At 47.5% G+C, this 14986-nt stretch overlaps 1 protein-coding gene across 16 annotated transcripts in view; it reads right to left on the minus strand.

Moving 5' to 3' along the window:
* Ulk4 (unc-51 like kinase 4) overlaps window positions 1–14986 on the minus strand; it is a 290769-nt gene that overhangs the window by 183270 nt on the left and 92513 nt on the right. For 12 of the 16 annotated variants that reach the window (XM_034484051.2, XM_076917954.1, XM_076917958.1 and 9 more), the window contains 5 exons: window positions 14092–14143; window positions 13907–14001; window positions 9904–9955; window positions 9570–9714; window positions 6055–6147 (listed from right to left, as the gene is read on the minus strand). In XM_034484051.2, coding sequence (XP_034339942.1) covers window positions 6055–6147; window positions 9570–9714; window positions 9904–9955; window positions 13907–14001; window positions 14092–14143 — 437 coding nt within the window. The remainder of the gene's footprint in view (window positions 1–6054; window positions 6148–9569; window positions 9715–9903; window positions 9956–13906; window positions 14002–14091; window positions 14144–14986) is intronic. The other 4 variants (XM_076917962.1, XM_076917964.1, XM_076917960.1 and 1 more) reach the window with 1 other exon arrangement.

Raw genomic sequence — 14986 nt, forward strand, 5'->3', positions numbered from 1 at the left:
TATGGGGGGTGGCATGTGGGGTCCTTGTGCTCACAGGCAGGCATGAGGGGAACCTGGAATTGCAAACACACAGAGTTGTTCCTTCAAAGAAAGGGAGTTAAAATACGCATTCATGGAGCCGTAAAGGCAGCTTAGTGGTTAAGAGCCTGCCCTGTCCGCGCAGAGGACTTAGGTTCTGTTCCTAGCACCAACACTAGTTTCTCACCACTGCCTGTAACTCCAGCACCAGAGGCTCCAATGCCCTCTTCTGAGGGTGCTGCATTCACACAGTGAATATAAACTCAGGTAAACATACATGGGGGGGGGGGGTAGAGGGGGAGAGAGAGGTAACACACACACACACACAGAGAGAGAGAGAGAGAGAGAGAGAGAGAGCGCAAGCACAAGTTCACTAGCTGAGATGAGGAGGCTAGGCTCAGGGGTGAGCCAGGCTGGTGAACTTGACCTTCACCTTGCCTCAGGGTGGGCGAGGATGTGCCACTGGCCAAGCTCCTTACCAGCAGCCTGCATTTGTATGGCTCATTGGCTGGAAACTATTACTAGGCTTTTTAAAGGACTGAAGGAAATCAAAAGATGACTATTTTGTAATATGTGAAAATTACATGAAATTCAATTTTCAGTTTCTATGCATCAGCATTGCACTGAAACTCAGCCTGCTGTGCAGGACGCTCCACACTGTAGACCTGAGGGGTGGGGACAGAGAACACAGCAGAGCACACAGTCACTGTGCAAGGAGCCCTGTGAGGTGGGAGGGTCAGAAGCCTGCTGTTAGTCACAACTCCCCACCTTTGCATCGATGGTCTGGGCTATGGTGAGAAGAGCAGAAACAGGAAAAGGGCGTAGGAGCCAGATGTTCTGTCAGAAAACCTTGACTGTCTCAGGAGGTTAAAATCAGGGCTGGGACACGCCTCAGCGAAAGCACTTGCCCAGCATGTGCACTGTCCAGGTATCATCACAACCACAAGGAAGGAGAAAAAGTCTAACGTCAAAGCAAGGATCCACTGGAGGGGGTGAGCAGAGATGCATTAATGACATACTGTCAACAGACCTTGAAACACAATCAGCTGCAGGAGAGAGCAGAGGAGGGACACCACAGTGTGACATGGACAGATGTCATGCTGGCCACCACCACAACATGGCTGCACAGTGAGCTACTCACTCATCGAGCTCCTGAGAGCCAGTGCTGACCTCTCTATCAAGAGACAGACAGACAGACAGACAGACAGACAGGCAGGCAGGCAGGCAGGCAGACAGAAACCCTGGCATCCTTAACCCCTCGGCTCCACACAGGAAGCCATCACTGAGCCTGAAACAGCTCATCAGTCCACACATGCTCTGACAATGGGTCCTTAGGCAAGTGGGAAGGGTAGTGTGTCTAAGCAAGCCATGAGTTAAGTTTGAGAGGGTGCTGAGGACATGGAGAACCCCACATCCTGCTGAGGACATGGAGACCTGTACACCCCACACAAACCCTGTCACCTTGAGATTCCAATTAGTTCCTATCAGTGATGCTGGCATTACACTGGGTAATTTCATCATGGAAAATCACTGCCAGCAACTGTCTACAACAGACTCTTTTTAAAGCGCTGACCATTGAACTACAGCTAGGCAAACATTCTCCCTGTGAAGCTTACCTACAACCTTACCTACAGCCTTACCTACAATGAGCCCTTAGGTAATTTCCTTATAAGTTACACACCGAGTATGTCATCCACTTCTGGCCCAGGGTAACTGCTCAGCGTTCATGTGACTTGAAGTCACATCTCTGCTGACAGCGAACAGTGGGAAAGTATCACATGTGAGACTGCGATGCTGGCCAGGCCGGTTCCCAGTGCAGGGAATCCACCCCCAGTGACACACCTCCTCCAATACTGCCACACCTCCTAGTCCTTCCCAAACAGTTCCACTAACTGTGGAGCAAGCATTCAAACATAGGAGCCTCCAGGAGCCATTCTCATTCGAACCACCACAGTCATGTACTTGCTGTGTTTAGAACTGAGGGAAAATAAACCTTAGTACTACTAATACTGAACCCTTAAGGTTTGTTTTACCCACTAAAACTTCTACAAAATAAGATTTTTAAAATGAGGTGGGGAGAGGAACAAGCTGGTTCAGAGGGCAAAGGTACTTGCAGCCAAGCTCAAGGATCTGAGTTCAATACCTGAGACCCATGTGGTAGAAATAACGAACTAATCTCCCCAGGCTGTTCTCTCATGTCCATATGCATACCACACACACAAACACACACACACACACACACACGTCCACATGTGTGCCATACATACATACAAATGAAAATTAAAGTATAGTATAAAGAAAGTTCCATTTGTCACAGGGTGGCTCAGGGCCCCAATAGTTATTTGGTTCTCAGGGTAGACAAGACAAATGATCCTCTGTCCAAGAGGTACACAGAGAAGGATCAGAAGTTCAAGGCCAAGTTCAGATACATACCAAGTACAAGGACAGCAAAGACTATATGAGAGTCTCAAAAAAATAAAAGACAGACAGACAGACAGACAGACAGACAGACAGACAAAGACCCTGTGGAAATAAAAACAAAACCCAAAGTGTAGCTATATGCTTCCCTCGGCGTTGCAGCCAGTGCTCTAACCACTGAGCCATCTCTCCATCCCCACAGTGCTTGTACTGGATAGTTTTATGTCAACTTGACATATGCTAGAATTATCACAGAGCAGGGATTCCCAATTGAGAAAATGCTTCTTAAGACAGGGCTAAGGGAAAACCTGTAGGACATTTTACCTAATTAGTGATTGATGGGGGAGGTTCCTGTGGGTGGCTCCTGTGGGGGAGGTTCCTCCGATGATGAAGGATCCTTTGGAAGTGTAAGCCACATAAACCCTTTCCTCCCCAGTTTGCTTTAGGTCATGGTGTTCCTCTGAACTTCACAAAGATCCACCTGCTTCTGCCTCCAGAATGCTGGGGCTCCTGATGTGCACCACCACACCCAGCCTGCAGGGTAGTTTTTATTTTTATTAGGCACGGAGAAAAAACACTGAAGAAATTCAATGTTACGAGTAGTTGGGCGAATGCTAAACAAAATGAAGTCTAGTTTTCATATATTACTTCAGCAAAGAAGTCTCCAAGAGTAAAAGTAAGTAGAGGTCTGCCAAGAGCACCAAGGCAGCTTGATAAATTAAAAAGAAAAAAAAACTGTCAAGGAGCCAGGGAATGATAATATCAATATTTAAAAATCAACTACCACAATACAAAGCTACACTACTTCAAAACATACATACACACACACACACACACACACACACAGAGTCAGAGCTGTCCAGGATGGCCACACACCAAAATTCTAATTCCTGCACTGGAAGCACAGACTCAGACAGTGAGGGGATGCAGTGGCCAAAGAACCCGTGACTTTACTGTTAGGATTTAAGACAGAAATAATATACTCTAATATTTATTTGTCCAGACCAAAACAAAATGCTTCTAAAAATCAGTCCACTGGGTCCTGTTCTTAAATGCTTAGGGGGAAAGTCTACAATGATCTAACTTCCAAGCCTAGATGGCCTCATCTTCAAACCAAGACTCTTCTGAGGAGACTCTTTATGTTCTTGCTTCTCTCGGGTGCAGAGATTCATCTGAACAAAAGAACTGGCATCCAGAACACCTGCCACAGGAGTGAATTCAGTTGTTATTAAATAACAGGACAGAGCAGCAGCTCTCTGCCCAGGAGGACATTGAGTCTGAGCAGGAAGAGACTCTAGTTCACAGAAGCGAGAACCGTGCATTCAGCTCTGTGAAAGAGCACTTGCCTGCCTTCATCCCGGCACTGAAGAAGGAAAAAAATTAATGAACCAGGCAAAACTTGAAAACCTGGACAGACACAGCCACAGCCACACCAGTCTTGTCATACATCCTTCTGTTGTTGATAAACACAATAACCAAAGCAACTTGAGTGGGAAAGGGTTAATTCATAGTTCATCAAGGAGGGAAGTCAGGACAGGAACTCGAGCAGGAGCTTGAAGCAGAAACCACACTGGGATGCTTGGCCACGTTGTCTACAGTTCAGACCACCTGCTGGAAATGGCACTGCCCACAGTGACCTGCTGGAATGGCACTGCCCACAGTGGGCTGGGACCCCCACATCAATTAGCCATCAAGAAATGAGAGGCCAAACCTACTCCATCTTGAGACCTGCCTCCATCTTTAAAGAAAAAAAGCCTGAGAACTTGACTTGCAGGTGAACCCAAGCTGTACCCAAGACCCAGGAAGGACCCCACGGCTTGTCTTTGGCCCATACCCCAAAGTAACACCCTAGCTACTTCCTAGCAACAGTCAATCAAGATTAGTCTGATTGTTTCAGATGTACTTTCAGACCGTTTGTGATTGTTAACGTCGGCTTACAATAGACATTCAATTAGATACTAGCCAGGTTAGACTCCCTCACTTAACTCCCATTCCCTATAAAACCTTGTTCTGCTGAGGGTTCGAGGCTGCTCCACCTTCCAGTCCTGCCGTGTTAGGGTTGGGTTAGAGGAGAGCCCAAGCCTGAGCTTGGTATAGAGAGACCCTGATGCGATTGCATTGGAATCGGCTCCTTGGTGGTCTTTTGATGTTCACAAACACTTCCTGGCACAACAGAAACACCCCACAGATGTGCCCACAGGGTAACAGAACAGAGGCAAGTCCTTAACTGAAGGTTTCCCTTCCCATGATTCTAGGTGTATTGAGATGTGCTGGTCGCTAAAGCTAAGAAAGTTCCCAATTCATGATGTCTAGGAACGTCACTCTTGAATTTCCACACAATTCCATCATTGTCTTGTTGGAAGAAACTTTAGAATAAGCTCCTTTAAGAAGAAAGGTCAGCCTGAAGGTTCCAAAATCTGTGAACACACAGCTTCAAAATAGACAAAGGAAAGGGGGGCACACTTGGTGTACCCTGGGTTGTCACGGCTCAGCAGAGTGCATATCACACTGTCCCCTGCAGAATCAAAGTGTCCCAGCAAAGAGCTCCTAAGACAGCCTCATTTGCAGTACTCTAGAGCAGACAAAAGCGTTCCACTTCTCTCTCTCTTTTTTTTTTAAATATTTCATGTATGTGAGTACACTGTAACTGTCTGCAGACACACCAAAAGAGGGCACTGGATTCCATTACAGGTGGTTGTGAGCCACCATGTGGTTGCTGGGACTTGAACTCAAGACCTCTGGAAGAGCAGTCAGTGCTCTTAACCACTGAGCCATCTCTCCAGCCCGTGTTCCACTTTTCAAAGTCACTTTAGCTAAATCAGATGCAGCAAAACATCAACAAACTGGACCAGGACTTACTGGCTCCTTCACTATTAAGCAGGGCACCAGCTGGCATTCCAAAACCATGTGTGATCTGGACATAGTGACACACACCTGCAATTGTGACACTGAGGCAGGAGGACTGGCGCTGTTTGAGGCCAGCCTGAGGGACACAGTGAATTAGGGGCTAGCTTCTACTGAATAGTAAGACTTGTCTCAAAGAAGAAAAAAAATAAAATCCACCACATACACACACTCACAAATGCCCCCCCACACACACACAACGCTGCTATGTGCAGAGGGTGTTTTCCCCTTTAAGGCGTTTGTCATTTGGGTTGTGTGTATAAGACAGACATGTGCATATGTGCACTTGTGTGTGTGCCAGTGTGCTCACACAAGGCCACACGAGTCAGTCATAAACGGACAACCTCATTGGTTGTTGTTGGTCCCGGCTTCTGCAGCCTGCTTTGAAGCGGGGTCTCTTTGCTTTTTTCATATGTACATTGAGCTAGCTAGCCTGCTGGCATCTGGGGATTCTCCCGTCTCTAGGAGTACAGAGACTACAGACGCTCATGCCACGTACCGAGTGTTATATGGCTTCTAAGACTCTAACTCAGGTTCTCTGGATAACTCCCTGAGTCCATGCTTTGTTGGTTTGACGTATCACCCATTTCATGGGGTACAAACTCAAGTAGAGTTAAAACATATAAACTTGGGCCAAGACAGCATCAATGACACAAAGGAGAGACTGGACAGTGACCCTGCCCCTTGGCAACTACAACGCTGACCTCTCAGTACCTGGTGAAAGCAGGGTTGTGTTCTGTCATGGCAACAAGCAGCTTCAGGGCGTAGGCCGGAACTGGGTCAGGCTCCATGAGAATGTGTTCATACCTGAGGAGTAAAGCCACCAGTCATGACTCAGTTTCTCTCCCTGATATGGCCCATGTGTCAGGAAATGACAGACTGTAACCTGCCAACATCTGGGGAAAAGCGTACCTAGCTACAAGCACAGTACTTGCACGGATTACTGTTGGTGAAGCTTCCTAGTGTTAACACCCATTCCATAAAGCACAAGAGAAAGCCAGCGCTGAGCTGTGTAGCCAGCAAGAGACCTGGGCATGGGGTGTCCATGCTAGTGTCTCTAAGTCACCTCACATTTGGGTCCCGTGGTGGACATGAGGCCCAGTGTTGCACCCACAGCTCTGTCCACAGTGACATCCGTGGCTAAGACACAGCATAGTGGCAGTGGAGACACATGGGGATCATAATCACAAGGGGACAGATGCCGGATGATGAAAGAATTCCACACTTGTATTCCCTCGTGCAGGCAAGCACAGACACATGAAGACTTGATGTTCACTGTGACACTGCATTCTCATGCTCACCCCACCCCACTGTCTGTTTCTGTGTGTGTGTGTGTGTGTGTGTGTGTGTGTGTTTTACTGGGAAGTGGCCTTGCACCCACTGGACAAGTGCTCCCACACAGGGCTACACCTTAGCCCAGAATCCTGGGCCTGAAGGAAACAAACTAACTTCCAGACGTCTATTGAGCCACAGGAATGGAAATTACGAAGTCTGAGTCGAGATCGTTCCTAGGCAGTGTTCCTACAGCAGCTAACTGCAGCATGTTGCCATTGATAGAAATCCATCTAAATCCCAAACAGTTAAAGGAAATGCCTTGCAACCTGTGAGGAGGAGGACTATGTCCCTCCCCAGATTCTAAAGGATGAAGCCCTAATAATTTATGAAGTCATCATGGCCCTGATGATTTTACAGGTAACAAGAGAATTTTCTTCTTTGACAAAAAGGAAAGGAAGGCATGTTTATGTTCCCCAGGAGAGAGACACCGGGTGTCATTCTGTCATAATGACACGGCAAGACATTTTATCAGCATGATCCTTCCGATGCCGAACACTCAGCTGAAAAATGAATACATGAACACACTGCAAAGCTCAAATACATGTTGGTAATTGTCTTAGGTGATCAAAGTCGGGCCAAGCAGCCGACTTCCCCTAGGCCTGTTCAGCCCATGTAACACCTTCCCCGACCATGAAGTTAGAGCAGGAAACCCTTCGACTTTGCTGTCACTCTCTGCCCCCTTCCTACGGCACTCTTCTCTACAGTCCTCATTGATAAATGAGGTTGCAACAGGCTTGGAAGCTCACTCCTCGTGAGGGGAATGAGGCCTGCCATTCCATCTCCACCAGCCCCTCTGCTTCTGCTGAAGACATGGAGAGCAGGCACTGTCCAGAGCCTTTCCTTGGAGCCATCTTCAGAGATTAAAACCCTCCAGGACACACACACCCACACCCCCTCCGCCACTGTGTGAGGATGCTTATGGCTATGCATCATGGGAAAGCCAGATCCATCTCAAGAGGAAAAAGTCTTCTGGTCTCTCTGGGCACCTGTACTCATCATGTATGTACAAATCCACACATAGTTAGAAATAAATAAATACATACATAAATACATAAATGCTTTTAACTTCCTGGAAAAGTCTCCACCCATTCTCAGAAATGATGTGACATCTACCCTGTAGCTAAACCCCAAGCTGACGTGTGTGTCCACCTCCAGGTCTATTCCTGGCCAAGGAGAACGTCTATTCCCATTGGTCAGCAACTGTTTGGTTGTTATCAGTTCCACAATTCCAAGTGGGTAAAAATGACCCAGTTTGGGGATAAGAGCTGAGAACAACATTAGTTATCCTATCCTAAGGCTAAAAGTCCCTTCAAGACTGTAAATCAAGGCATTCTGCATTTACATTTGTGTGAACAGACCCAGCACCTCCAAGGCTCGACCTCGCCTTACTGTGTAGTCAGCTCTCAGAGAGCATAAGACAATTCTCACCTCTCAGCTGCCGTTGATAGTGACTTGGATCCCAAACTCCTGAGAGGACCCGCTTAATTAAGAAGGTCGGTTTGGGCTTAAGCGCCATTAAATACTGTCTGCTCTCCAGCATGAACCTTTAAAATCCGACCTTGTCTGTCCACTGTCTAAAAACCAGGATGATTTTCTGGACGATGTGAGATCTGCCTCTCCAAAGAGGAAATCCCCTCTCATCAGTAAGGCAGGAGTACTGTCCAAACCCCAGGCATCAGAGGACAAGGAGACCTGAAGGGAAGGCCAGAACCAAGCGAGGACATGCACACATGGGTGGATGGACCAACAGACAAACACACAAGCCGTGGGACAGAGGTGGACAACAGCTAGCCTCAGTCCCCTGGACATGGTGACAATCATCACAGAGATTCTGAGCACGAAATTTGATAAAAACCACGCCCTTTGCTCAGACAAGCAGGCCCACAGCCGCCTGAAATGTCAGACTTTGATTTTATGTTTCAAAGTGGATCTGGTTCTAGGTAAGGCATTTCAGACTTTCACCACTAGTAAAGTCAGAGCATGATGACATGTCTCCTCCTCTGCGGCAATTCTATCTTCCATGCCACAGACTGAGGGAGGCTTCGGCAAGGCTGCTATTCCAGACGGCCTACTTACCTGACTGACTGCAGCCCAGCCCTGAGGAAAGCCACAATCTGGCTTTCATGCACAGTAAAATGCAAAACATGCAACCTTGCATTTAATCGTGTAAAATGGCCTTATAGGGAGAAAAGGTACTCTGTTTAACAACACTCTGTGAACACGAGGCTGAGGGAGGATTGTCAGTTCAAGGCCTGCCTGGGCAACATATCGAGTTCCAGGAAAGCTTGGCTTGCAGAGACAGACCCTCTCGAGATAAACAGAAAGTACTCTGTGTGATCCAGCGGAGGGTTGTCTCCACTATGAGGACTCCACTTAGCTTCTCCCCCACCCTCCCTAGGAGCTCCTGGGAATCTTAGTGTTCCATCCTGGCATGTCAACCAGAAGGAAGACCATGCCCCTCCATGTTCACAATTCATCACCTAGGCTACCAACTCCCCTCCCCAAGGAGTCTGGGGAAAGGGGCCATCCATCCCTTTTACTTCTGAGATGTGCCAGGAGAACTTGCAATTCCATGTTCCATTAGTCTTGAATCATAACCCCACCCCTCCCCCCAGCTAGGAACATCTTTTAGTTTGCATCAGAGTACTATACCCGGCAAAACAAAAACAATACAAAACAAAAACAAACAAACCCACCAGAAGCTTGTGAAGAGGGACTGAGACCTCTAGGTCCTCCACAGTGTAACAGCTGCTGACTGTGTTTAGACCTCTCTAGTATGAGACCATGTGCAAAGACACAGGGACATCAAGACCCAACCCCATCATGGGACCAGCTGGACAGAAGCTCCCTTGCAAGATACACGGCCCTGCGTGAGTGGGCAGCATGGTGCTTACTGGGGTAGCAACTCATCTCTGATGAGCGCCAGGAGACTGCTGTCAGAGTCGCAGCTGGCCTCTTCGTCACCATCCTCTGTCTCCTGGCTCACCAGCAGGGTTGTGGTCTCCGAAAGCAACCGCAAGCTGAAGAGTCTCCACTCCACTGGAATGAAGAAAAGAATTCTAAGACCATGAGGAGGGGCGGGGGAGAGCACAGAATGTGTGCTCATCACGGTGGTACACCAACGGTGGTGAGGACCAGGTCACCCCAGGTCCCCAGCAGCACCCAGTTATTTCCAACAAATAAAACCCAGACTGTGTAACCAATTCTCAGTGCCGTAGCTTCACTCACCGTTCTGGCTCTGAACCAAGGAGACCAAGGGTGGCAGAATGTAATCCATGACCTGGAAGAAAGGACAGAAGGCTGTAGCTTGGAGCTCTGTACAGAAAACAGGTGTTAGGCACCAGCCCTGATGTGTCCACAGGCAGAGTCACTATTAGAGGAAAGCCAGAGGTGACTTAGGGGGTTAGCAACGTGAAGGTGCAGTGGTGGGGAAGGCATGGCTGCAGGAAGGTGAGGCAGCTGGTCACATTGTATCCATGGTCAGGAAGTAGAGAGATGAACGGAAGTGTTCATTTTGTCCTTTATATTCAACCCAGGCCACTGCCTATGGAATGGTGTTGCCCACATGTGGGTCCTCCTGCCTCAGTTTACCTAATCTAGACAAGCTCTCATGGGTATTTCAGGGACTTATCTGCAGTGATTCTGGATCCTGTCAAGCTGCACATTAAACGTCACACTCCCCTTAAACCAAGTAAGAAGCAAAGACCCTGGCTGGAAATTTGTCTGCACTCCTGGGACCTGACAGTGGATTGCTGTCTAGAATACATTCAAACAAATCCTGTGAAGGAGGCAAGTCAGAAACTAGACAGAAGATATGAAGAGAGCAATCTACAAAGGAAAGACACACCCGTAGCCAGCAGTCACACAGTATTAATCAACCCCAGTGAGGTCAGGTACACAGAACCTAAAAGAGAAAGCCCTTTATACCGAGATAGCTTAAAACCAAACAAAACAGTCAGGGCCTGCAAGTCTGTGCAGAGAAGGGATTCAGATACTACAGCAAATTAATAATAACTTCAATAGCCGGGCAGTGGTGGCTCACGCCTTTAATCCCAGCACTTGGGAGACAGAGGCAGGCGGATTTCTGAGTTTGAGGCCAGCCTGGTCTACAGAGTGAGTTCCAGGACAGCCAGGGCTACACAAAGAAACCCTGTCTCAAAAAAACCAAAATAATAATAATAATAATAATAATAATAATAATAATAACTCCAATAACTTAATACAGCAAGTTAGAAAGCCAATTCCACAATTCCTGGCCCCTTCCCATACGGGGATATGTGGGTGGGGCACCAATAGTGCTTCTAATCCATGCAGGTATTTTAGAAAAGGATTGATTTCACCAAAGTGAAGGATCTGGCAAAGGATTGGTGAGATAAAGCTGTCTCCCAAAGGTGACATTTAGACCTGAGTGGTTCAAATGCTAATCCACCACCCTGCGGAGGTGTTTCACCTGTACTGTGCCTCTTCTAGGGCAGGGAATAAAAGCAACTCGTGCTCCTAAGTCCACACCTCTATGATCACAAGCACCTCAAAATGCCACCGCTGCCTTCTCTCTGATGGCAAATGTGACTCTTCCTCCCACCTCCTCCCGACACTGCCAGTCAGGTTCCCAGCAAGCTCTCCCTGGCCAAGTGAGCCTGACTTTAGGACAGTCCCTTCAGGCTTCCTTTCTTAACCATCTTTCCCCAGGGAGCGGATGCCTGCTCAACTCTAGGCCTGGTCAAGCAGAGCCACATACAATACACCGATACACCCTCTGCCTCTAGCAGACACTTCCCATCCCAATTACCACTTAACTCCCCACCGGCACTCAGCTCCAGATTGTGTCCTTACACAATCAGGCACAGACTGCTCAGGACTGCCCTATCCTGAGGGCCTCCTACCCACGGCACACCCTGCATTCTCCAGCCTTCCTTTAAAGAGCTGGCTCACAAAAAACCTTACTACACATAAAAGAAACTTCACATTGTTTCAAGTTACTGAGGCCAGATAGGAGGGGAGAAAGATCAGGGAAGAAAAACACTAGTTACACTTAATCTTCGCCTAACTCCCACCTGTGTGACCAGGAATGGTCCTTTATCCCATGTGGCACCAGTTTCTGGAATGCTGACAGAAGTTACCAGAAACAGGAACACTTTCCCTCCTCTAGAGAGGTCCAGCTGTCTCAGTTTTGCATACTTGACAGATTCAAACCAAACAGTGCTTTCCCTTCTTGGAAAGTCAAAGAAACATTCTTAGGTGGGGCCAGTGGGACCATTTCCCTGTTACCTGGTGCTGTTTTGGGCTAGCTCATACTCACTTTCTCTTCTTTTACACAGTCTAGGACACCAACCTAGTTCGGAATGAGGCCACCTAGAGTGAGCTAGCTCTGTGCTTTTCCCACCTACCCAAGCACCAATCCTCCTGCTATCATAGTTACCATAATCAAGACAGTTCCCTGCAGACACGCCCAAGAGCAACCTGATCTAGACAGTCCCCCATGGAGACTCCTCCCTTCCACTGTGATGCTACATTGTAGCAACTTGGTAATGAACGTGAACTTGTGCACAGATCTGGTATTGCCTTATACCCCTCTCCTTGGTCAGGTCCCCCCACACAGTGTAAGGGGACTCAGAGATGCCTGTACTGGGTGGGGCTGACCTCAGAGAGCCCACTGGAACTAAATGGCCTAGATACCCCAAAGAAGTAGCTGGGCTGGCTGCATGCTTAGCAAGAGTTAAATGCAGCTAGCTGCTGCCATGTGAGCAGGTATTGATCAGGACCCGTGGTGAACACAGTATGTGCTGAAATCTAAGACAATCAGAGGCTCCCTGGGGTGTGCATCTTTTTCCTCATGCATTCCACTCATGCCCAAGAAAAGATAATTAGAAGATTTCCCATGAGCCTCGGCATTAGAAAGCATTTTATGAAGCAGTAACGTTGTGACGCTGCCTTTTCTATCATAATTGAGGCTGTCGTGGCAATAATTAGCACACTTGTGTTTCATGATTAGAAAACACACTAATTAAATTTCTATTTAAATGCAATACAGATATTGATAAACACTGGATCTGAACAAATTAGCCATGAGGTTATTGTTCATTAAGCAGCAGGATCGATAAGTAACATCTCAATCAAAGTCCTTGGACTCACTGCCCAACACCATGACTGTGACTGGCTCTTTCCTACTGGGTCTGCATGGGAATGTGGATCATCACACTGCACACTGTCATGAGGTACGAACCCCCAAATCCTAACATGATTAAAACCTGAAAAGCCATCAGGGAACTTCAAGACCTATTTCTGGATAGAAGCATGTAGTAGAAAGTGATGGGCTCTGGCAGGAGACGTTCACCAACCAATCAAGACAAGACCCTTGGGAATCGCTGGCTCCTGCCAGTACAGGCATCTAGTGAGACTCCTGGTACACGGCTCTGTGCAAGAGAAGGGATCTAACTCTCCACGTAGGGCAATACCAGCTCTGCCACCAAGCCCTGGCCACGTATCCACTCCTAGAACACAGAGAAGCATGCCCCTAGACATTATGGTCTCCAACGTCTCCTGCACATAGAAGGCTGTGGTGTGACAGGGTCTCAGGTGAAGATGAGGCTCCTAGCAGAGCCCCAGCTCAAGCATCTGAGGAGAAAGGAGTGTACACAGAGGCTTCAGAGAGGACACAGGATGACAGAGGCAGGAGCACAGTGTTGCAGACGCCACAGAGAAAGGCACGTGGCTATCTTCAGATGCTGGCATTAGCAAGTGCATGAAATACACATAAACACACAGGGACCGGGAAACTATAGCAGCAATGTAGATGTGGAGGGAAAACACATGCAAAATGTCTACAAGATATCTTCCTGGTACAGAAGAAAACCAAAGTTCCAATCGGTGGCTGGGAGGGCAGCATGACTACAGCAGGAGCCAGAACAAGGGACTTGGTCAGTCACAAGTCACAGATTCACTTGGGCATGCAGCCTGAAATCTCAGGACTAGAGAGGTGCGAGGAACACCCCCAATGCCTGCATAGCCCTCCTCCACAGGTGTGTGCTACTGGCTACCACAAGGAGAAAGGGGTAGGAAGCAAAGAGATAGTTGGAAAAACTCACCCCTCCCTAATCAAAACTGGAAGCAGATTTCCAGGGCTCTCTTGGCTTTTTTGAATGGTTTCCCCATGGGATGAACACCTGTCAGCCCAACACACGTGTACATGAGATTATCACGTAAATGATGGAGGGTTTCCCTAGAAACTGACCGTAGAGCGGTAGTCGGCTAGCAGAACCGGGTACTGGATCACTGCTTCAAATGCCGACAGGGTGATCTTGATGAACTCCTCTGAGGCCACGATGCCTAGAATCACAGGTCACAGAGATGGTTACCTCAGGTGTCCACCACCCAGGCCCTTCATGATGCACGCGTGTCAGAGCCCAGGCTGCTCACCTATGGCTCCATCTATGTTCGTTTCCCCCAAGTCAATTGACTTAATGTGACTCTGAAAAAGAACAAGTATCCAATAAATGAGGGGTGGGGGTGTCCAAAATAACTATGAAATAAAATTTAGGTCTGAAATAAAATTTACGTAGGTAGCATTTTGTCTGAATCCACACCTCTGATGCTTAAATTTAAGGAAAAAACTAAATACATATATTACAAAACAGTATAATCACAGTTTAAAATGTGCTTGTATAAATATTATACATAGTATATACATATAATACACTATTCACATATATGAGAAGGTGGCTCAGTGGTTAAGAGTTCAGTTCCTAGCACCTGAGTCAGATGGCTCACAACTGTTAACTCCAGCTCTAGGACCTCTGATGCCTCCTTCTGGACACCACCAGTACTGCACTCACATGTGCACAAAACCCACACATAGATAGATATAACATATACATAATTAAAAAGAAGCATTTTAATTTTTTAAGATTTTATGTGCATGAGTGCTTTGCTCATATGTGGACCATGTGCCTGCAGTATCCAGGGACTCCAGAAGAGGGCTCTGGATCCCCAGAACTGGAGGTAAAGACAGATGGAAGCCACACAGGTTGCCCGAAACTAAACCCAGGTTTTCTGCAAGAGCAACAAGTGCCCTTAACTGCTGACCCATCTTTCTCCAGGCCCCTAAAGTAAATCTTCAACTTTTTACTACACATAAATTAAAGGTGATTTTGAAATACACAAATGAGGTTTAACGCTTCAATAAGTCAGTGGTGATAACAGACACGAGCCAGTGACAACAGCTTGTGCAGTCATCCCAACACTGGGAGACTGAGGCAGAAGGCTGACCCTGAGTTTTAGGCTACCCAGTGATGCATAGTGAGTTCAAGGCCAG

The sequence above is a fragment of the Arvicanthis niloticus genome, chromosome 21 (genome assembly GCF_011762505.2).
Source record: "Arvicanthis niloticus isolate mArvNil1 chromosome 21, mArvNil1.pat.X, whole genome shotgun sequence".
NCBI lineage: Eukaryota > Metazoa > Chordata > Mammalia > Rodentia > Muridae > Arvicanthis > Arvicanthis niloticus.